The sequence below is a fragment of the Rattus norvegicus genome, chromosome 8 (genome assembly GCF_036323735.1).
Source record: "Rattus norvegicus strain BN/NHsdMcwi chromosome 8, GRCr8, whole genome shotgun sequence".
In the NCBI taxonomy this organism is placed as follows: Eukaryota; Metazoa; Chordata; class Mammalia; order Rodentia; family Muridae; genus Rattus; species Rattus norvegicus.
The window spans coordinates 34,056,541-34,081,552 of NC_086026.1; the positions used below are offsets into that span (position 1 = coordinate 34,056,541).

General features: G+C 42.2%; 1 protein-coding gene across 2 annotated transcripts; it reads left to right on the forward strand.

Moving 5' to 3' along the window:
• Positions 1-589: 589 nt before the first annotated feature.
• Positions 590-22,557, forward strand: Spata19 (spermatogenesis associated 19). Of its 2 annotated transcripts, XM_063264838.1 has the most exons (8): positions 590-659; positions 16,584-16,913; positions 17,083-17,139; positions 17,749-17,841; positions 17,985-18,076; positions 21,220-21,297; positions 21,676-21,743; positions 22,376-22,557. In XM_063264838.1, exons 2-7 carry the CDS (start codon positions 16,836-16,838, stop codon positions 21,740-21,742), a joined length of 465 nt encoding a protein of 154 aa, XP_063120908.1. In that variant the 5' UTR covers positions 590-659; positions 16,584-16,835; the 3' UTR covers position 21,743; positions 22,376-22,557. The 2 variants fall into 2 exon arrangements, with proteins under 2 accessions (XP_063120908.1, NP_599211.1); NM_134384.1 differs by lacking the exon at positions 590-659 and having other exon boundaries at positions 16,812-16,913; positions 22,376-22,549.
• The last annotated feature ends 2,455 nt before the right edge of the window (positions 22,558-25,012 follow it).

A 25,012-nucleotide genomic window follows, 5' to 3' on the forward strand; every position in this document is an offset into this window, starting at 1 on the left:
TTTGGTGGATAAGAACCAAGTTCCTGGCAGATCTGTGGGGACAATGATTAGGAAACCAGGTTAGGGACTTCTTCCTGTAATAAATAGTGACTTAGAAGAGCAGAAAGAAGCATCAAAACCCCTCATTCTTTACTCTTGTCTGGAAGGAAAAGGAAGCATACCAGGGAAAGCGATTCCTAGTTATTATAAGATATATAATAGATTGATACAAATAAAAAAATTTAAAGCCCCAACCAAACCAAAACAGAAAACCCCACGGTGTTTCCTGAGGTCCAGGTGGTAGCAAGAGAGCACTGGATTTTCTTTTTTCTTTCCTTTTTTTTGGGGAGGGGGGGTACTGACATGGGCTTTAAGCAATGAGAGAGTTGAGCCAGAGGCCTATATTAAACAGTCCCAGTCAACGTGTGGTCTGGTCAATCATTGCCTCAGTTCTGGGTCTGCAAGGTGGTCCTTCCCACTGTCACTTCTTGAAGGGATCAATGTGATTCCTCCCTCCCCTGCAAGACGATTACTTTTACTCCAGGTTTCAGGCTCCATTGTTACATCATGTAGACTTGTCCTTATATGGGCAGGGATTCGTCCTAAGAAGCCCCGTTCTTCCTGGAATCTAAGGTAACTGCAAGTTTAGGACAGTGACTCATCTTCACTTTCAGACCAAGGTAAGAGAGACTGATGGATAGAACTGAAGCTGGAGATGACAGGGTTTTCATTCTGCATGTGGTACCCTTCACATGGTAACTCCAGGCCTACGTCTGATTCCATATAAATTCCACCCACTGCTCCTTATGTCCAGTCCACCTTGACTCCAACTGAAGCTCTTCTTGCTAAGACTGTCCACAGCATCCATGAAATCTGTTCTCTCATTTTCTTTCTCCATCTTACTAGCACTCTCCTAAATGACAATGAAACTGTAAGCCGAATAAACCCTCTCTCTCCTAAATTGCTTTTTGTCCCACAGCAACAGAGATGCAGCCAGCACACTGTCTGGGGCAGAGGCACGGTTTCTGGTTCCTGTAAAGGTTCAGCGTGGAATCTTAACAGCAGCCTCCATGTTCTCTCCTGGGTTTTCTATTGGGTGTTTGCATCCCCAAGAGCTGGTGAAGCCATGGGCAAACCCAAAGACCTCCTGTAAAACTAAGGGCAAACCCCCAAAAAGACTCCCTGTTTCTGTTTTCTGAGGTTTCCCTATTACCTGGAGGCACCAAGCAAGACTATTCTGGAGGCTAGAAAAATTTTCACAAAGATGCTTGTTGGTGGGTTCATCCCCATTCTGGAAGTTCTCAGAGAGAACCCTTCCTGCTTCTTTTAGCGTCTGTGGACTCCATGTTTTATGTGGCCCGTGGAAGCATAATTCCAATTCATGTGCTTTCTTCTGCTTGTCTCTGTGTGCTCTTTCTATGTCACGTAAGGAAGGTTTTTCCATGCTGATCAACCATGAGGTCACTTTGAAGTCTTAGACCTGTGGAGCTGGCTAGGTGAGTAAGAACACTTGAAATGCAAGCACTAGGACATATGTTTGGATCACTGGAACCCACTTAAAAGCCTTGTATAAAATCCTGGCATGGCTACCAACTGTAACCCCAGCCCTGAGCTATGTATAGGACAGAGACAGGCAGATCCTAAGCTCGTTGACCAGTCAGTGTAGCAAAAACAGCAAGGCCCAGGCTCAAGGAGAGACTCTGTCTCATGTGAATAAGGCGGAAAGAGATAGAGGATGTTACAGATATCTTCATCTGGTTACCACACAACACACACACACACACACACACACAGACACACACACACACACAGCATATCTAATTTTTAAGAATGAAACAATTAAATAATCTTTTTTTTTAAAGGAGGAAGCAGAAACATATGGTATAAAAGAAACCTGGATAGAACAGGCAGAAGTGGAAACTATCATGAGAGAGATTCAAGGTGTGAGAGGAATCCAGATCGCTAGTGTTAGTTCTGGAGATGGAGGAAGGAAACCAGAAGCAAAAATACAGGAAACTTCTAGAAACTGAGACTATGCCTGGGTAAGAGCTAACACTATAATAGAGACTCAAGTCCTGCAAACACATGTGGCCACAGCGTGACTGCATATGAGAGCTGACTACCCACACAACCTCAGAAAATACCCAAGTCAGTCAACACCCTCATTTCTGACCTATGAGATTTGTACCAAAGAACTGTATTGTGCTTTGAAAAACAGTCAATTTTCAAACCCATGAGTCATAACTTTCCTCAGTGCTGTCTTTATAGTGGGAAAAATAGTGTCCCTATAAAATTCTTCTTCATTAAATCCTCAAAATGTCCTCTCAGAGACATATTTTTAAGCATTGTAATGGCGATTAAGTTTTTGCCTGTAGAATCCCCTGGTCTTTGCATCCTAAAAGAACTTTAAAGAAATAGATAATGTTTTGCTACTGTGCTGTTTTCTCCCTTCCTTGGCACCTGTAGGCCTTTATTGAATATTTGTGCCTGAGAGTCTAAAGAAGAATATTAGTAACCTTCGTTCAGATCTCCAGGGTTCTTTGAAGATTAATACTCTATAAAAGTTCTAAATTAAATTTTTAATTAAAAGCACATATGTGAATTAATGACACTGGCGATCAGATCCCCAATTTGGCTAATTCACTTAGTTTTTATTTTTAAATTGGAAGATCCACCTACTTTTTTTCCTCAATAAAAATCCCACAGTACAAATTTAATACAGTCTTCATTTTTAATATGGGCTTAACAATTTGAATTATTCTATATATAAATTATTTTAATTTGTTAAAAGAAGCTACTTCATAAACTTTTTCTTCAGATGGAGAACAGAGGCAGTTAAACATGTACAGCACACTTGTCCTGGCCTGGGATTGAAGGTTCTGTCCCCTATTTCCACGAGAACACTACTTAGGTCGGGATATCAGGTTTGTTCTGACTCACCTCAGTGATAAATATACACACTTATTTAAGTCTCTAGGCCTTACTGGAATTTTGCATTTTAGTTTTGCAATGACTTCACAAGGCATATTTTTAAAAATGATATGTAATTGAACATATTGTAAAACCAAACATTTAAAAATGAAAATTGGGCACAAATACAGCAAGAATCATATTCTTAAACACTACAGTTCCATCCAAACTTCTCTTATGTGCAAGATAGACTCAAAAAATAGGAGAAAACATTGCTTTAATCTCCCCTCCCATTTCTTTCTCTTCCTACCCACCAAGTTTTGATCTATTCTACCACATACGTAGGAATTCAGACATGATTGCCTTCCTGCCTGCTTCCCGTTGTCATGGAGTATCTTGGCACCTTGCCTGGCTTCTCTAGGAGGATGCCTTGGGTTGAAATATTGTGCTTGTCCTGGCTAGGGGAGGGAGGGCTATTGATCTGATGGGTGAGACTGAAGTAATAAATTTTGAGTCCTGGGAAGCAATTAGATTGCAGAAATAATTCGAGTTCAAGGTAGGGAAATTCACATTTCTGGATTTGAGTATTGGTTGACAAGAGGCTGAACTGGTCAATGCTGTTTTGCTGTTTTCTACGAAGAGAAGAAAACATGTGCTATTTAGTGGTTAGCTATGGTTTTTCTTGGGGTAGAAAGCACATATTTTTTCTGGCCACAGATTTTAGTCAAGTTGTTTCTAGTGAGAATGCTACAAAGATCTGGATGGTCTGCAGAACTGGAGAGAGCTAGGAATCATTGAAGGATACCATTGAATACTCTAGTTGTGGTGATTAAGCCAGATGAAGAAGCATCGTCCAGTGTCAAGCTGGAAAGAGGTTGGCTACAATGAAACAATTACATCGGCAGCTCCAAGATTTGGGCAAATAGAGCAAGATGTAGGTTAGATGAACTTAGAGTACTCAGAAGCAAAAAGCTGACCAGTGTGCCAAAGGAAGGCTCAGTGCTTTCTTTACACAAGATCAATACTTGGCCGCATTGCATCCAATCCTTGAGTAGCCAACACTGGTTCTTCAGGAAACAAATAACTCCCTCCCAGATTCGGTGTCCATTCCTCATCCATCATGACGTCATGTTCAGCAGTCCACAGTGATGTGTGGTTTGCTGATAAAGCAGAATATGCATATGTCTGTCTTCAAGGCACGCCGAGATCACATCACAGAGCTGTCACCCATTCAAGCCTTCATGTCATGAAAACCACACTACTGAACTATGTCTTGTGGAGAACACCGATCTGAAAACTTACTCCCAGTCTCTCCAGGGGAGAAAGCCGCTGAAACGAAAATCAAGGCAGATGTTGGTTTTATCTTTTAAAATACTGGTTTTTTTTAAATACTCATGAAAGAAAGATCACTTAATTCCCTAAAGATTGGGAAAAAAAAATTTGTTATCATGTTAAAGTCCTGACCTGGGCTACGTGCTCTGTTGTAAATATTTAGACTTGTCTACAGAAATAGACAAGGTACATGAGGCCAGCGGACAAGGATGAGAAGGAATGTTTAGCATTCACAAATCTCCAACAAAATTTGTAAGATAGGCCTTAGCACTGATCTCCTCGTGTTTTCTGTGAGATTTCAGAGAACTTACCTAACTTGTTCAGGCCATGTTTTTCTGGGTTTTGTATTGTTTTTTTTTGTTGTTTTTTAATATTTTAAGATGTTCCTGTGTGTGTGTGTGTGTGTGTGTGTGTGTGTGTGTGTGTGTGTTGTCTGCATGTATGTGTGTGCTTAATGACTGTGTAAGTCAGAGGAGGGTATCAGATTCCTTGGCATTATAGAGTGATGGAAGGTTGTGAGCTGCCAAGTCAGTGCTAGGAACTGAACCCACGTCCCTGCAGGAGCAGCAAGTGTTCCTAACTGTTGAGCCATCTTCCGTTCCTTGTTTTCTCTTCCCTCCCTCCGTCCCTTCTTCCTTCCTTCCTTCCTTCCTTCCTTCCTTCCTTCCTTCCTTCCTTCCTCTCTCTCTCTCTTTCTCTCTCTCTTTCTCTCTCTCTTTCTCTCTCTCTTTCTCTCTCTCTTTCTCTCTCTCTCTCTTTCTTTCTTTCTTTCTTTCTTTCTTTCTTTCTTTCTTTCTTTCTTTCTTTCTCTTTCTGTGTGCAAACATACCTCTCCTATCAGCAAAGGCTTATGGCCTTTCCAACCCACTGCTCCTTAGGACCCTAGTCACTTTCCCTTTGTGGTCAAACAAATCCTGGAACATACCCAGGAACGTGGGGCAAAGAGCCGATGTGGCCTGGACTGCTTTTTGTGAATGTGTGCAGTAAGGTGAACTGTGTTCTTTGTTTAACATTTTAGGAGAAAGTCTCTATTTACTATCTTATGCCTTTGCAAAATTGGAAATGCATGTGATTAAAATCGAATGCACCATAAGAAAGGACATGGCCAGTGAACAAACCTTTATATAACTCAAGCCTGTCAATCCAAGCAAGAAACCACTTATCTCATCCCATAGAAAGCAGCTTCAGTTCCTCCTGGACCCCATAACACAAGCTCCAAACAGTAACCAAGGCTCAACATCCCTCAGATTGCAGGCTCAACATTCCTCAGACTCCAGGCTTTCTCTAGAATCTGGAGCATATCTGGCCATACTTTCATTTTGCTTTTAAATAAAATCTTTTGTTACTCCAAAATAAAAAAGATAAAGAAAACAGAAAACAAAAGACAACAAATGTGGACTTTTCTATAAAGACTACAAATGGAACTACCAGATGACCCATCTATATTCAGCTATACACTTCTGGGCACACACCCAAAGAATCTATATCCTACCACAGAGATAGTTGTACATCCATGATTATTCCTCTTCTATTCACAAAGCAAGATAATGGAATCAGATGTTCATCAAGAGATAAATGAATTGTGAGAATGTGCTACATAGATACAGTGGAGTTTCATTCAGCCAGAAGGAAAAAAATGAAGTTAGGAAATTTTCAGGACAATAGATGAATGTGGAAATCAGTTTAAGCAAAATAACCCAGGCACAGAAAGTCAAATGCTGCACATTCTCCCTCATTTGTAGACTCTAGCTTCTGAGTTCTATATTTATGTATGTATGTATGTATGTGTGTATGTATGTGTGTATGTATGTATCTATGTATGTATGCATGTATGTATGTATGTATTTATATGACAGTAAGTGTGGGTACAGGTCATAAACAAGGAAAAGGATCATGGGAGGGGAAAATGGGGTGTTTAGACAGGGGATAAGGAAATAGAATATATGTGACATCAAAGTGGAAAAGGAATTCATTGGGTGTGGAGGGTATGGGTGACAGGAGGAGATGGGAAAGGGGTCTGGAGGGAGGGGATCAGTGGTACCAATGTGTGAGAATACTACAGCAAGACCCAAACTGTGAATGCCAAAGAAATGGTATATATTATTACTATATCTGCATGAAATTTTTATTATATAGAATTCAGTTTTTATTCCAATGCATTGAGATTTGTTTTATGATAGTCATATGATCTAGCTTAGAGACTATTCAAGTGTATTCACAAAGAACATATACTCTGCTGTCATTGTCTCAGATGTTCTTGTCACTATCTGTTAAGGCCAGTCTAGTAGTTTAATTTGGCTCATGGCTCTGGTCCAAGGTTGGGGGATTGCATATGGTGATGGCCTTCTGCCAGGCAGAGTCCTGAGGTGGCAGAAGGATCCCTGTGGCGAGAGAAAAGCAATATGCAAAAGATGTGGCGGAATTATCCCTTGCAGCTGACTCACACTCGGGTAGTTCATTAACCTCTTAACTCATGAACTCATTAACCACATGAGTAAATCGATCTAACCATGAAGAAAAAGCCATAACTACTTTTTTCCCCATCTTATCTCAATTTTTTTTTTTTTAGGTAGCACTTCATTTCCACATGAGCTCCACAGGACACAAACACATTCACACGCTAGCACTTAAAATAGACAATACACCTACACACGAGAGCTAAAATTATAAATCTTATAGAAGAAGGCAGGAAATATTAACATAACTTTGGATTGTGTGAAGAACTATTCGGCACGATACCCCAAACATTCCACCTGCGGGGAAAAAAATTGAATTGCTTTCATCAGAACTAAAACTTTTTCCCTTTCAGAAGATAACATTAGGAAAATGTCAAGGCAAGCAACAGATGAGGGTGATATGCTTTCAAATCATGTATTTGATAAACTGTCTGCATTTGGAACATAGAGAGAACTCATGCAACTCAATAAAAAGAAAACAAATAATTTAATTTTAAAAAGATTTGAAGATTACACTAACTAAAATGTGCAGCCAAACTACACAGGAGACAATTACCAGCATCATAAACTAGCAGGAAAATGCAAATGATGGTGACAGTTCTCTTTACATACCAACTAAGACGGTGATGGATTATTCTATAGATCACAATTAAGTGAGATTATTTTAGAATTTGATTTGACATTTAAAAAACTGAATGTAATACACAACATTAATATAACAATATGCCAGAACAACTTGCTTGTTTCAGTAAATACAGAAAAAGCATTTGACAAAATTTAACATGAATATACATATGTATTCTTTCTTTTAGTCTTTTAGGACAGGGTCTCAAGTAGACCAGAGTGGCCTCAGAGTGAATCTGTTATGGCCTCTGCCTACTCTCATGCACCACAATGCAAGATAAGATCTAAAAGGTTTTTATTTTTTGCATTTTTTTAATTTTTGAGAATTTGACTGTCTTCCTCACTCCCCATTGCCACCCTTTTCATGCTTCCATTCCATCTAATTTGGGAATTGCTTCTTTTCCCTTTGAGTCCAGTGTGTATTGCCCAGCTGGTCTTAAAATTGGAGTCTTTTATGGTCAACCTACCAGGAGTTACCTCTAAAGAAAACTGACTTTCCCTCACTAGTGCCTCATCAAATGCCAACAGTGCCTTAGCTAGTCGCAGAGCCATGTCTCCCTCTGTGCTGGGATTTTTGTCTGGCTTCTACTTGCACCGACCTTATGCATGCTGTCATGGTCACTGAGTTCATAAGTATATCTACCCTACTGTGTCTGGAAAATGCTGTTTTAAACCACTTCTGGTTCTTATAATGTGTATGTCCCCTCTTCTGCAAAGATTGCTAGCACTGGTGAGAAAGGGGTGAGATGAATTTCCCAGTTAGGGCGGAGCACTCCACAGTCTTGTTTTTTCCCTCTACACTGACCAGTTTAGAGGGGTTGCCTTTGTGTTAACTGACAGTGGCTACCTATTTGCAAAACGATGCTTCTCTGATGATACTTGAGGGATACTCTGGTGCTATGACACCTATAACAAGAAGTCAATAGAAGTCATTTTAGTTCTATGTCTATTTAGCAGAATGATATTGGCTTCTTTCTTGGAGCTTGTGACTTATTTAACTACAGATTTTTTGGCCCTGTTAATAGTGTCATATATAGATTCCATCTCCCGGAGCAGCCTGAGATCTGGTCAGAAAGTGGGTGGTTACTACCATAACGTCCATGACACTGTTGCTCCAGTGGGCATATTTTATCAGGCAAGTCGTTGTTGTAGCTTATAAGATTCACAGCTGCTGGGGCTTATTTTTCTCCTTTGGCAGCATACAGAACACCTTCCATCACTATAAACACTACCTGGTGTGAATGAAACTTACAGGTGAGTACCAGCTTGATTTCTCCTTGTTCTGTAACTTGAATATAGGATGCCTTCAGAAATAGGGTCTTACATTCAAGTTCTGTGGAGTGTCAGAAGTATTGGCAATAGCTTATGACGATTAGGAGTCTATGTGACCCCATTGGCTAACAACTCAAAAAGAGGTAACCCATTCATTGCACTAGGGTCTTTCTCTGTCTCTGTCTCTCTGACTCTGTCTCTGTGTCTCTCTGTCTCTGTCTCTGTCTCTGTCTCTCTCTCTCTCAGCACAATCTTTGTTTCCCATACAATATATTCTGATCATATTCTTTGTCTGATGCATCCTCACATGTATCCAAGGATACAGCTGACTGACTGTGAGGGAATGAAAAACTGATAGACAAGAATATGGATATACGGACACATAGAAAAGCAGGGTGTAAGCCCAGGTGCTCTGCTGGAGAAACTTAAGCACCCCCAGAAGCTCAGGTTGTTTATTAGATAGAGTTGAAAAGAAAGGTAAGGTTTTGCCTACAGCTGAACAAGGGGACAGAGTTATCATTATCTTATCCTATTTGATAACATAATTATATTCCATACTCTTATAAATATAATATTTGATAATATGTTATATTTTTAGATAAACAAGGAAGTAAGGATTGTCATATATAGGTGGACAAGATTTAGCAAGGGGACAGATTTAGCTAATCTTTGTGGGAGTACTCTGAAAGAGTGGTAAACATCTGTAGGCAGAAAACTATGTTGGATATTTTCTGCATACACTATCAACATCCACACATGAGTCAGAGGAATGTTTTGCTCTTTCCCACTGATCCTTACTAGGGGGGAAAGCTTTGCTACTTATCCATGGGTCTCAGGCTCTGGGGTTCTTGACATGGCTGTGTCTGTGCCAACATCTCAACACCACAGTCAACACCACAGTCACTCGGCACTTCACTCCCTCGGGGCTCCCTCTGCTCCCCACATGTACTCTCCTGTAGCTCCTCTCAGCTCCTCTACACCTCCTTACCCACTCTACTTTGTGCTCCCCTCAGCCCCTCCAAAAATTTCCACAAAAAACTAAACAAGCAAAACCAAGAAGATAAAAACGGCCAAAGAAAACAAAACACCCCCCTACACACACACACACACACACACACACACACACACACACACACACACACACACACACACCTCAGAATCTGTTTTGTACTGGCAGCTATTCTTGGGCATAACCCTGAATTATAGTTGATATTTATAGTGATACTCCATTGGAGAAAACCGATTTTCCCTTTACCAATGGATGTCTATTGCAGATAGTGATTTGGTCACGGTTGAATCTATGTCCATTTCCTCTTGTCCATGCTTGGATTTTGTCTGTTTTGAACCTGTGCAGGTCATGTATATACTGTCACCATCTTTGTGAGTTTATGTGAGTTCATGTATGCATTAGTCCTGTTGCAGCTAGAAGGCAATGTTTCCATGGAGTCACCCATAACCTTTGGCTCTTACAATGTTTCCACCTCCTCTTCAACAGATCCCTGAACCTTAAGAGTAAGGTTTTGATAACGACTTCCCACTTAAGGCCAAATGCTTAAAGTCTTATATTCTTTGCATATCATCCAGTATAAGTCTCTGTGTTCCTTATAGCTAATGCAAGAAAAAACTCTCAGCTGAGGTTGAGTGATGCTCTAATCTATGAGTATAGCAATATTTCATTAGGAGTCAGCCACTTTATTTCTATGTTCCTTTAGTAGAATTAATAGTAGTGGGTTTTCCTCTAGGGCTCATTTCCTATCTATCCAGTCTTAGGTTGTTCACCATTTTATCAGTATCAGGTATGGTTTTTAATCTCAAGGAAGGGGCCTTGAATCCAATAAAAAAATATGGTTGGTTACTCCCCTAACATATGTATACCATTATTTTACCAGTTTATCTTACAGGTCACAAGGTTTGGAACTGAATGATAGTGATGACTAATTTTCTCCTCTAGTAGTATGTAAATTACCTTCCAGCACAACAAACTTTAGTCAGTAGGGATAAGGTTTCTAATTGAGTGTGAGCTTGATTTCTCCATGTTCAATGACCTAGTTGTGTCTTCAACAGGGCCTTAGCATTAGATTGTGAAGAACAAACTATAGACTTGGCAAGGCGATAGCCTGCAGAGTGTGTGTGTGTGTGTGTGTGTGTGTGTGTGTGTGTGTGTGTGTGTGTGTGTTTGTGCCCTGTTTGGCCAATGAGTCAGCAAGATATAATACACTTCTGGAACTGGAGCTCTCTCTCTCTCTCTCTCTCTCTCTCTCTCTCTCTCTCTCTCATCACTTTGTAGCTTTTGCAGGCCTGGCATTTGATATATAGGTCAAGTGATGAGCCTGCCTCTGCCTTTCCAGGGCTGGGATTAAGGGTGCATGTTACACCAATGTAATATGTGCTGGTTCTTTCTAAAAACCTCTCCCACATCTCCACTTCTAAAAGCAACCAAGACAACTCTTAAGAATCTGACATCATATTAATGGTGAAAGGCAGTGCTTTTTTTCTTCAAATCTGGAATAAGAAAAAGGTATCTATTCTTTCTAGATCTATTTGATTCTGTATAACTAGAACAATACAAACGAAATGCATCAAGATTGGAAAGGAAGATGGAAAACTATCTCTATTTGTGGAAGACACGATCTGGTATATAGAATCTTCTAAGGAAAACTGCTAAGAAAGTTTACATTGAGTTATGAACAGCTGCAGAACGCAAGATCATTATTTAAAAATTTACTGTAGGGGCTGGAAGACGTGGCTCAGTAGATTCAGCTCTTGCCCCATGGGGACCAAAATTATGATTCCCAGAATCCAAAACAGCCGGTTCAGGTATGTGGTCTGTTTACCATCACAGCCCTATGGGTTGGAGAAGAGGGAGACAAGGGATCCTTAGCTATGTAGAACAGCTGGAATTAGAGAGCTATAGGGTCAGTGAGAGGCCCCGCCTCAGGAAATAAAGGGGAGAGTGATTAAGGAAGACACACAATGTCAATCTGGGAAGACACACATGCATTCATGCACACCACACACATACCCACACAATAGCCCACTATACTTTCATACGCTAGTCATGAAAAGTTATAAGACTAAATTAAGAGTCTGCCTAAGATAGTATTCAAAAATGCTTAATAATAAAACTGCAAAATTTATGCATGAAAACCCACAGAACTTTGCTAAAAGAAATTAAGATCTAAACAAGAATGACTCTCCATTTTTATAGATGGAAGAATTAATATTATTGATATGACAATATCTCCCAATTGGCAATCAGATTCAATGAACCCAGTGGTTACATGCCAGCGGGGTTTTATTTCTGTTGAAATTAATAAGCTAATCATAAGATTCGTAAGGAAATGTACCCTACCTAGTAATGACATATAATTTTTTAAACGTGCTGCTTAGTTTGTTTCCTTAAGGATTTCAGTTTTTGAGACAGTGCCTTGCTATATAGGTCAAGCTGGTCTTGAACTCATGATCTTCCTGCCTCCACATCCTAAATGTTAGCATTACAGGCACGTGCCACTATACATGACTTTTATAAAATGTATTTTTTTCCTGTTAATGTTCTGAAAGGTTATTGGTCTCTAGGTTTCTTTCTTTTTGTTGTCTTTGATATCATGACAGTGCTGATCTAAAAAAATAAGTTAGAAAAGGTTTGAAAACATATACTGGCATTTGACAAAACTATAATAATTAAGCTATAATAAAAATAATAAATTAATAAAACACATATAAATAAAAATAAATAATAAAAAAATAATAATAAAATATAATGAACTATAATAATTAAGAAAGCATGGCACTGAAATAAGGGCAATCAGGTCAAGTAACAGTCGAGACTAAAAATTTAAATTTGGGGAAAATTGATTCCTAATAAAGTTGCAAAAATTGTTCAACATAGAAAGGATCTTTGTTACAATGAATAGCAGAAGACCATATGCCCCCAAAATGAATTTGGGCACTTTGTACAAAAATGAACTCAAAATAGATCATAAACAAACAATCAAACAAAGAAACAAACCCACAGGAACTATAACATCCTCCCTCTCTGAAAGAAAATAGGAGTAAATCTTCATGATCGAAACAATGATTTCATAACCAAGAGAAGTGGTTGATCAAGTCCATGAGGCGAACTTGATCAAACATTCGGAAAATCTCTGCTTCAAATGATGCCAACCAATAAGGCGAAAGATGGTTCGCAGGAAGAAAGTATTCGCTAATCGTTTACCCGATATTGTATGAGGGTTGTGTAAGAAACTCTTACATCTATCACATAAAAAGATAATCCAATTATAAAATGGCCAAGTGATTGAGGAGACAAATCTCCAACGAAGATACACAGGAGGCTAGGAGGCACTGGGAACGATGGTTAGTGTCATTAATCATTTGGGAGATAGGAATCTAAACCATAATGAGATACTATTTCATACTCATTAGGATGTCTATCAGAACGATGGATATTAACAACCCTGGCAAAGAATGGGAGAATCCGAACCATCATGAATTGAGCACGGGATGGAAGGGTGATACAGGCATTTAGAAAATATTTTTAACATCTCAGTTACCAGACACCGCTGCAGTTTTGCTGAGAGTTACAAGCCCGAGAGAACTGAAAACTGATTTAACAAAGCAGGGCATACACATATCCAGAGTAACACCTTTCATAGTAACACGTAGAAGCAACCCCAGTGTCTATCAGTTAATAAACGGGCAAACCAAACACGGCACATGTAGAAAGGGGACTGCTTCTCTGTGGTAAGAAGTGAATTAGTGATGTATGTTATGACGTATGTTTGTGGAGGAGATGAGTTATCCTCAAAAACATCACGTCAAAGTTACAAATAGCGATCACTAAGAGCAGGCATGGTGTCATCTGATCCCATGAAATGCCGAGAATAAGCAAAACCACAGGCACAGAAAGTGAATTGATGGTTGCCTGGGACTAATGCCAAGTGTGTGAGGAAAAAAAGTTGGTTTGACTGTTAAAGGAAAGAGTAAAGAAACTCTTCAGTCATTTGGTCAAAATGGACTGAAGTAACAGGTACACATCTCTGTGAACACACTAAAGACCATTTAGTTGTACATGTTAAATGGCCGTCTTCTTGCAAAGCGAATCATGTCTCAATGAACTCTTAAGCAAAAGGACACAGGGCATGCAGCTCTGTGACAGAACACTTACCCAGCATGCACCAGGCTCTCCAAGTTCTATTACCAGCAACGCAAGGAAAAAAAGTTAAAAAAATTAAAAATGAGATTACCGATTTTCCCTTAGAGCTTTATCCAAGAAAACGGAAACATATTCACTGTATTTTTTTTTTTGCAAATATTCTTTGCAGTTTTATTAGTATCAATTCCAAATTGGAGATTATCTGCCTGTCAACTTTGTGAAAGTTACAGACAAAATATAGTGTATCCATGTGACTAATACTTCACAGTGAAAGGGAAGAATCTATGACGTATGCTGCACTGTGGAAATCCGAGTCAGGTCCAACAAGGTGTGCTTTCATTCCTATGGAATGTCTGATAAAAACAAAGCTAGGAAGGAGAGAAGCGAGACCCTCCCTGTGGCGGCAGAGGGGAGGAGAGCTGGTTGGACCTTGGCTGGGCTATTAGACACCTTCTAAGTGTCTTCATCTGCAACTAGTTTAATATGCACATGAAATTATTTGTTTTACATATATTTGTGGAATTCACTAAATGGGTGGTTAGTGTAATGATAGAAATGCAAAAGACAGATTTGTTTACCTGCTTGATCTTGACAGCATAACCACAGGTTAGATATCTTAGAATCCATCGTAAAGTTACTTTTGAAATGAGTTAGAAGGGGCTGAGGGGATGATGGAGGAGAGAACCTCTCTGAATGCATCTTTTCAGGTGGGTGTGGGTTTTGAGTTGTACTGGTGGTTTACAGTTATGACACTTATCTCAAAAAGCATGAACATATAATTGTTATGGAACATTAGTGGGGCTGGTCCAGGCAAACCACTCCACCTGATGTCTTAAAGATTTATTTCTCTCATTTTAAGTTTGTGTGTGTCTGCATGTGTGTTTGTGTGTATATGTGTGTGTGTGTATGTGTGTGTGTATGTATGTGTGTATGTGTGTGTGTATGTGTGTGTATGTATGTGTGTATGTGTGTGTATGTATGTACACATGCATGCAGAGGCTGTCTTATTTAGAATTGCTATTGCTGTTACAAAAATTATGACCAATAGCAACGTATGGAAGAAAGGGTTCGTTTCGGTTTACAGTTCCAATCACATGGCGTCAGTGAAGGAGATAAGAGATCCTGTAGAGCAGGAACTAAAGTAGAGGCCATGGTTGGGTGCTGCTTACTGGCTTGCTCCCTATGGCTTGCTCAGGCTTTCTTCTTACAGCACCCAGAACTACCGACCTAGGGTTGGCACCCTCTATGGTAAGCTGGGCTTCCCCATATCAACCATCACACAACAAACTACCCTACAGACTTGCCCACAGGTCAATCTGATGGCAACATTTTCTCAGTTTAGCTTCCTTCTTCCAAGATGGTATTAGCTTATGTCAGGTTGATATAAAATTAGCTAGCACAGATGCCCTTCAGGACCCTTGGTGTTGGGTCCCCTGGAGCTGAAGTTGCAGGTGGGTGTAAGTGCTGGGAGCTGAATTCAGCAGCAAATACTCTTAACTTCTCAACCCTCACAGGCCCTGCCCCCACCTGCTGGTTTAGACTGTAAGTCACATGATTAGTGTTGGTTTAAGGCCTTCTGGAGCAGCTTCTGAAACCAGTTAATGGTTGCCTGGTTTCCTGCTGTGCTCTTCACCTTTGTGTTGGTAGCTGTCCTGAGGTGGGAGAATCCACACTGTGGAAGCTGCCCTTGTCTCTGAAGACATTGTGGAACCCAGCTACTTTTACACACACACACACACACACACACACACACACACACACACACACACACTGCACGCATGAATGCACGCATGCACGCACACACATGTACATGCACATAAACATATACACACATCCATACACACATTCACTCACACAAACACACATACAAACATGCATACATGCATATACACACATACACAGACACATACCACACACAGAGACACACTGACACATACATATTCATGCACATGCACACACATGCACATAAACACATACACACATGCACACACATAAACACACATACACAGACACATACCACACACAGAGACACACTGACACATACATATTCATGCACATGCACACACATGCACATAAACACATACACACATGCACACACATAAACACACATACACATACACATATATACACATACAGAAAAACACACATATAGACAGGTGTGCAAGCATGCGCTCGTGTGTGCATGCATTCGTACACATTCACACAAAGACATACCATACACAAAGACACACATACACACATGCACACATGCATGCACACATACACAGACATATCACACATATAGACACACAGACACGCCGACACACTGGTATACATCGATACACTAACACACACACACACACACACACACAAACCCATACACACACACACATTCATACACATGCACATAAACCCAAACACACACACACATTCATACACATGCACATAAACCCATATACACACACACACACACACACACACACTCTAAGAATCTGGGTATTAAACTCCAGTCCTCATGTTTATAAAGCACGTACTTTACTGACTGAGCCATCTCCTCATCCCCTAGGGTACTTTTCAGTGATCTGAGTCATCTGAGTAGTCAGAACACACAAAAATGAAAATATCCCTATTGCTTTGTTCACTGGGCAGTTTTGGGTGGATCAATTTTGATTCTTTCTGCCCTTGAGAAGATTAATAGCCAGGACACTAGTCTGAATGGCTGTCTAACTGTTCAGCTACTTCAGTCATAGTTTCTTCTTTGAATTTGTAAAATATTTTTTCTTTTTAGAAATTGTATTTAGCATCGCTTAAGACAGTAAGCCACCCCCAAGACTTTCTGTCTATTATCTGGGTAATTCCTTTTGTATATTTTCCAGGAATTTTACTGGGGATAGTTTATCTTCATCTCTTATGCCCCCTCCTCTTCAGAACTGTCATAAAGAAGACATCTTGAAACCTCTCTTTTCCATGTGCACTCTGACCCCGGAAGTTGAAGGAGGGCATTGTCACATCATCACTTGCCAACCAATCAGGGGGATCCTCCCTTCAATAACCTTGCTAGTTCACACAAGTTCTCAGGCAGCTTCAATGGAAGGAGGGAGCCAAGGAGGCCCTCTGTAAGTCTGAAGATGATCATTACAACATGGATTATGTACATCTTGGCCCGGAAGAGCATAGGGCTACCCTTTCCACCAAGGGTGAACTCGGTGAGTGCTGGCGATGGCCCTGTGGAACTGTACCCAGCCCATCTTCTCCCCTTCCGCACTCCTGCTGTGCTTCGAAGACCTCTCCTGTCACATCACATTGGTCTTAGTGGTGAGGGTGGGAGCTACTGTCTGGGGTTCCTGAGGTCATCATCTTATCGATGTGTTCCAGGACATTGAAGTTGAAGAAACTGAGGCTGTATCTGTTGTGCAGCACTGGTTGAACAAAGTGAGTAGAATTCTTCTATGGCTAATTACCCAAAGTTTTAGACTGCAGGGATGAATGGGAGCTAGGAATCGGGACTCCATTCTCTTTATAACTGAGAAACTCATTGTTTACCAAATCCCCTACCTAGAGTAGAGTTTAATTCATCCCAATGCCTGAGAGGATTTGGGGTTTGGGGCTTGTAAGAGAAGTGCTGGCATTGTTACTGAGTTATCAAACTTCTAGAGGAGGGAATTCTGTTTAAGGTGGTCCAAGGAGTACCATGGGATAGGGCCCAAGGGCTTAGTGGAGCTTCTCAGAGATTCCAAAGAGAATAGAAATGTGGAAGCTTTATGTAGAAGCTTATAGTAATGGAGTGAGAGTGGTGTGTGTGTGTGTGTGTGTGTGTGTGTGTGTGTGTGTGTGTATGTGTGTTTGTGTGAATGAATGTATATGTGTAGTTTTTGTGTGTGTGTGTTTGTGAGTAAATTTGTGTGTGTGTGTGTGTGTGTGTGTGTGTGTGTGTGTGCTGTGATGGGAGGAGCAAAGGGAAAGGAAGAGGAGAGGAGGCACTGGGGAGTGATCCGATAAACGGAGCCAGGTACTTCAAGAGGGGAATTGCTCATCCTTCAGACTGAAGAAGAGGCTTCTCGGAGCATAAAGGAGAAGATATCCATTAACGACCCTTGCACCCAGGGACATGACATACATGTGACCAGAGATTTGGTAACAGACTTTGGGAAAGTGGGGGTGAGAGTGTGGGGTGAGGCTGACGACCCTGGGTGTGATGGATCCTGGGCAAAGGGCACATCCCAGCCACAGGTGTCCACATTGGTTAGTAACCCACGTGTGTTCCTCTGGGTTTCTAGGTGAAGCACCGTCTCTCAAAGTGTGACATGTTAACGGACCCGAATCAAGAAGTCCTGGAGGAAAGAACAAGGATCCAGTTTATAAGATGGAGGTGTGGTACCCGGGGGCGGGGAGTCTTACTGAGAAGCCCCGCCCCCCGCCCCCCGCCCCCCCGCCCCCCCGCCCCCCCCCCCCCCCCCCCCGCCGTCTCTAGGATCCCTGGCTAGATCAAACACATAGCTACTTTGCTCTAGACTTGCAACCTCTTTTGGTAGAGAAATTCCTCAGTCATGCCTTGGGGACTTAGAATATTCTTGCTATCTCCAAAGCTTACATTGCATACATTTTAAGTGACTTCGGGAGCTGGGGAACTAGGCTCGCTTTCCACTTTCTAGATGCTTCTGAATGTCTTTCAGATTCCCGTTATTTTTGCACTTGAATTGTTCAGAAGTGGCAGCACTTTAAAGAGCTAGAAGAAAATAAGCTCTTAAAATGCAAAAGCCAGAGCCCTCATCTGCCGCTTTGCAGCGCGGAGGTCTCCCAGCGCCCAGAGGCAAGAATTCTGTGACAAAGCAAGTCACCTTCCTGCCACCTTGGTGCAGCTCCTTCGCACAGCCTCTCTTGGTCCTGAAGATGCTAGGACTTCAGGTGGAGGAGGCAGGCCTGAAACTACCCCATGTTCCTCCAGCAGAGGCACCTTTGTGTGTGTGTGTGTGTGTGCGTGTGAGTGTGTGTGTGTGTGTGTGTGTGTGTGTGTGTGTGTGAGTGTGTTTCCTGAATCCACCAGTCTTTTGGCCAGGTCATCACATCTGTCCTTGGACTAGTCCCCGTGTGATTAAAGGGTTTGTGCTTTCCTCCTTCCCCTATGTGTGCCTGTCATCGGCTTGGCTCTTCCCTTGAGGAAGCTGCACTTCTCAGCAAGCTTAATTTTGCTTCAGGATTCGAGTATTTGTGTGTTATTGTAGACTATTCAAATATGCATGGACTCTTCTAGGAAGGGATAAGCAACAGGGGGATTTCAGAGCTACCTAGAGAAGAAAATTTCTCTAGAAACCTGCTAAGGCTCCTAGACATTATTGACTGGATTTCCAGCTTTTCCTTCCTCCCTGCGGATGGAATCTGGAGTTAACAACCATTACTCTCCATGGTTTGGGCAGTACTAACCCCATCTTCTAGTCTTGCTTTAGCCTTGGCAGTACAGTTTGTTTAAAATTTTTGACGTAGGCAAGAGGCATCAATCATTTATCTCTGTATAATTTTTCCACTCTGAATCTTCAGTGGAGATTGGAAATGAACAATCTGTTCTTTCCCATAATGCACTGGTTCTGGTGTTTTCTAATTAGTTCTGGTAAGTCGGTGGTCGGTGGAACATGTTCTGCATTCTTTTGGTAGGTATGCATGTATCATCCTGTTCTTGCTAGAGAAAACAAAAGAGCAAAGCACAGCCCCATAGATCATGGACATAAAGTTAAGCAGGCAAGCAGGGTGTGTGGAAGTTAGTGTTAGGGAACCCTGTAGGAGGGCCCAAGGGTACAGCCAGTGGCCTGGGCTACATGTTTATTAGGCACTGTGACAGATTGTCTCAGGAAGGTTCTCAGGGGGCTCTTTGCACAGACTGGCTCTTTAATGGGGGCGCTATTAACAGAGAAATGGCAAACAATAGAGAAAAAAGAAACCTATATTCTAGGCGCAGTTTATATCCTAGGTACTTACAAGGCTCAGGGCCCTGTTTTCGGAGGGGCCCCTTTCTCCTAGGCTGGGGACAATTGACTTTGTCTACTTTAGCTCCTTTTTTTTTATTATATTATTATTAATTATTTTTATTTTATTTTATTTTATTTTTTTATTAACTTGAGTATTTCTTATATACATTTCAAGTGTTATTCCCTTTCCCGGTTTCCGGGCAAACATCCCCCTCCCCCCTCCCCTTCCTTATGGGTGTTCCCCTCCCAACCCTCCCCCCATTGCCGCCCTCCCCCCATAGTCTAGTTCACTGGGGGTTCAGTCTTAGCAGGACCCAGGGCTTCCCCTTCCACTGGTGCTCTTACTAGGATATTCATTGCTACCTATGGGGTCAGAGTCCAGGGTCAGTCCATGTATAGTCTTTAGGTAGTGGCTTAGTCCCTGGAAGCTCTGGTTGCTTGGCATTGTTGTACATATGGGGTCTGGAGCCCCTTCAAGCTCTTCCAGTTCTTTCTCTGATTCCTTCAACGGGGGTCCTATTCTCAGTTCAGTGGTTTGCTGCTGGCATTCGCCTCTGTATTTGCTGTATTCTGGCTGTGTCTCTCAGGAGCAATCTACATCCGGCTCCTGTTGGTCTGCACTTCTTTGCTTCATCCATCTTGTCTAATTGGGTGGCTCTATATGTATGGGCCACATGTGGGACAGGCTCTGAATGGGTGTTCCTTCAGTCTCTGTTTTAATCTTTTTTAGCTCCTTTTTTTGACAGCGCTTCTCAACCTTCCTTACGCTGTGACCCTGTAATACAGTTCCTCATGTCGTGGTGACCCCCAACAATAAAATTATTGTATTGCTACTTCATAACTGCAGTTTTGCTACCATCATGAATCATCATGTAATTATCTGATATGTAGGATATTGATATGTAATCCCCGAAGGGTCCTGACCCACAGGTTGAGAATAACTGTTGTATGGGCTCCAACTGTTTCTTCCTGGTAGGAGCGGCGATCACAGTCATATTTCCCCTCTTTCAGTGGGCAGAGGGGTAGAGCAGGAGGGATTTCCGGTTCAAATCTAACAGGGCACCGACCAACAAGCTTAGTTCTCTTAGTCCTTCCAAGTAGGGAGTATTTGGTGGTCACTACAGGACTCTGGAAGGGACGAGCGGGAAATGGCAGGAGAACAGAAAAGAGAGGAAGTAGATTAGAGAAGGGAAGGAATTTCAGCACAGGGAAAGAAGGCAAACAGTGGTAGACTTAAGTGCTTGCAGCCTGTTACAGCCTGTTATAATCCTAAGAGTATATACTAAAGCAGACAGCAGTTCGGAAGGGGGAAGTTACCCAGTTCCGTCACCTGGTTGGGGACTAGCTTGTCTTTCCCTGCATCTCCTTGGAACCACTTGCCGTCCGCATATAGTGGCTGGGTGCCTCACAGGTACTGTGTTAGTTGAGATGTGGGCTCTCAGGCCCATGCATCTGGAGTTCCTGTGCCTACAGTCCCAGTTCCAGTAGCCCCACTAGGCTTAGTTGTTATAAAAAAGCAGCTCAGAATCCATGTTGCAATGGTGTTTTCCAGCCACACCCGTATCTTCCAAGTGCCAAGTGAAATGATGGATGACGTCATTCAGGAGCGAATAGATCAAGTGAGACGGAGGTAAGCTCTCGCTCAGAGTCGCTTTGAATGTCCACCTGGGTATGAATGGGTAGAGATGACATCGTTTGTTGGCTCCCGCATCATTTAGGGACACATAGTTCCAAGGGCCTCCGTCCTTTCTGAGTCACATTATAAATCAGAATGTGATTCTGACAAGTACATCATAGATCACATTATGATGCACTTATCAACCTCACATGGTGGGTACCTGCCTTCCCATGACTCCAGGCTGAGACCTTCTTCCTGGACTTCAGTTCTAAAGTTTACACACAGCATTGGCTTGTACCTGTGCTTTCCAGCCAGCCCATGTCTTGGGCTGGGGTTTGGGTTTGAGATATAGATTGGTTCTGACAGCAGCCTTCCTTTGGTCGTTTGCAGCGTCTCTCATCTCAGGTGTGACTCCTCCAGTGATCCATGCTACAGAAATTCTTGCTCAGAATGCTAAGGTGAGGAGACCCATAGGTAAGGGCCTGGATGGACAGGGCATCTAGCCTTGGCTGTAGAGGGGAGAGACCTAGCATAGAGAGCTTTACCTTTTCCTGAGTGAGAGAGATGCACGCAGGGCCAGTGGGGCGGGGAAAAGTGGAAGTGGCCGTTCTGACTCTGCTCGGAGACACAGGGGCTCAGCAGAAGGGTGTATAGATTTGGAACCTGACACCAACAAGGGGCTTTTGGCCATACAGCCTCTGCTTGTGCTTCACACAAGGCCATAACTGGATATCACTACAGTTCCAGGAAGTGGAAGTCTGGAGGTAGAATACAATAGATGGAGTATACCTGAGGCAGTCAATGCATGGTATCTAAGCGAGATACCGTGGTAACTGTTGTTGGGGTGGGCATGAAAGGAATGATTGTCACATAGCTGGAGGCCACATGCTTAAAAATACCAGGAAGATACAATGCTAGCGTTTAAGTGCTGACTGTATGCCTTGACAGGGCACGCTTTGTCAAGGGTTCTCATTGACCCGGCACATCATTACACAGAAAGCAGAGAGTAGGTGAAGACTAGGAGCAGATATTGACTTCAACTGGCTGCACATTTCCATGAGGGAACACTGAACACATCTCTGATTCCCAGGTTGAAGGCCTCCAGAGTCGATGAATAGCCTGTGTCCAATGAGTGTCCATCTCATGTTTGACCTGAAGGGTGACCAGACTTGAACAGAGAGACTCTAAATTCTGAGCCCTTGGTTCCCACCATGGCAATGCCGAAAACTTCTTGCCGAAGTGCTAATAAAGAGACATCTTATTTACCAACCAGCCTTATTGTTGGTGTGGATGCCATCTCTCCCTCCCTCCCTCCCTCCCTCCCTCCCTCCCTCCCTCCCTCCTTCCCTCCCTCACCCTCTCCTTCCTTCCCTCCCTATACTCATCCATCCCAAAATCTCTCCCTCCCTTCATCCTTCCCTTCCTCATCCCTCCATCCATTCATCTCTATCACTTCATCCATTCATCTACACATCCTTCACTCTATCTATCTATCTATCTATCTATCTATCTATCTATCTATCTATCCATCCATCTATCCCTCTCCATCCCTCCATCCATCAATCCATCAATCCATCCGTATCCATCACTCCATCCATCCATCCATCCACCCATTATCCATCACTCCATCTATCTGTCCATTCTTCACACTGTCCATCCATCCATCCATCCATCCATCCATCCATCCATCCATCCATCCATCCATCCAAAGCTGGTTGCCTTGCAGACCTGGTGCTGGGGGGCACATATCTTCCTGCTTTGTGTTGTGGGCAGTGCAGTAGACCCCAGCATATTTGAAGGGATGCTGCTGTGGACTAGACTGCGGTGGGGTGGGGTGGGGTGGGGTGGGTGGATTTCCCCAGGGAGTGCTGGGGATTTCTGTACTTTATATCCACCTACTGCTTCTTTGGCATCTCCATTATATATGTAGCTCTCAATCTGACCTGTATCCTCTCTTTTCTCTTGGAAGAACTTTAAATATTTTCTGCTAGGCAGGTTTGCTAGTGAAGATTTCCTTCCATTTTTGAGTGCGAGGAAGTCTTTATTTTTCACTTTAGAGGAACGGCTGTGCTGGCTACTGAATGCTGTTGTCAGTTTCATCCTTTTAGCATTTGAATAGCTCACTCCACTCTCAACTGTGTGCGTTTCTTCACGGAGTTCTGATCCTTGCTCCTGTCTCTTTTTTCACCAGCCTTCTTTAAAGGTTTTTGTATGCGCTGTCTAAAGTGCTGAGTTTCATAAGGCCGTTTCCATACGTGTTTAGAGGTGTTCGGCTGCATTATCCCACCCTGTTCTTCTCTTCCCCTCACTTCCATGAGTTCCCTTTATTCTTTTAGATAGCTTTACTTCTATTTTTATGTTAAATGCGCATGCATGATTTCATGTATCTATATAAAATCTAGAATTCAGAAATGAGAGGGAAAATATGTGGTGTTTGTCTTTTGGAGACAGAATTAATCTGCTTAATATGGTAATAGCCAGTTGCATCCATTTTCTTGCAAGTGACATAACTATGTTTTTTTCTGCCCGAATAAACTTTCATTGTGCATGTCCCCCATTTTCTGTATGCCTTTCCTTTGCTAACAGACTCCAAGGTTGGTTACTGTATGTCGGACTTTCTGTGCTTTGAATATGACATAAATAGGCATGGATCTTTTTGTTTTTTCCTGCCTGGAGGTCTTTGAGATCTCTGGATCTGTTCAATGCCACTGTGAGTTTTGGGAAAGTCTTAACTTTTAACACTTCAAATAATTCTGTGGCCTCTTTTTCTGTGGCCTTGATCATCCGATTACACATCTGTTCTAGAGATGTGTGATGATTGACCCACAGCTCTTGGCTGTTCTGATCTCTCCCCCTTCCCAATTGCTTGTTTTGTTTTCTGTTGCTATTTTTTTCCCTGGTGGTAGGAATTGAACTCATGGCCTCATGCATGCTGAGCACACAAATTGCCACTGAGCTACACACTTGGCTAGTAATGTTATTACTTCTTGGTGTGTGTGAGTGAGTGGTGTGTGTGTGTGTGTGTGTGTGTGTGTGTGTGTGTGTGTGTGTGTGTGTGTAGATTCTTCCCTGTCTCCACTTCCCCTATACTAGAAGTATAAGCCAGCACATCAAGAAAACTGAGGATCAAACTCAGTTTTCCATGCATTCAGAGCAAGCACTCACTCACCAGCAGAGCGCTCTCCTAGACCTGATTATTTCTTGGGGCTCATGGATGCTTTCTTAGATGGCCGAATCTACTGATGAGCCCTTCAAAGACATTTCTCACTTCTGTGTTGTATTTTCTTCTGGGTCTCTCCCTTAGACTTTTCCTGAGTGTTTCCGTCTCTCTGTTTATATTACCCATCTGTTCCTACATGCCCATGTGTTCCCTTTGAGCCCTCAGTGTGTTTATGGAAGTTGTTTTCAATTCCTGGTCTGATTATTTGCACACACCTGCCTCATACAAGTCTGATTCTGATAGCTGCTGTGTTCCACAATCTACCTTCTGGCTTTTATTAATTGCACATCTTGAAATTTACTAATGAAAGGCAGATGCGATGCATCAGGGATGGAGGAAAATAGACTCTTTAGTTCCAGGCTTTCTGCTTAGCTGGTCGGGGCTTAGGTTGTGTGTGACTCTCTCTTCTGTGACTTTCCCTAGCAATACCTTCACAATCAGAATCTGAGGGCAGCATCTTTCAGCAGCCCTCTCTGTCACTTACTGTGACATGTGTGCAGAGGGGAA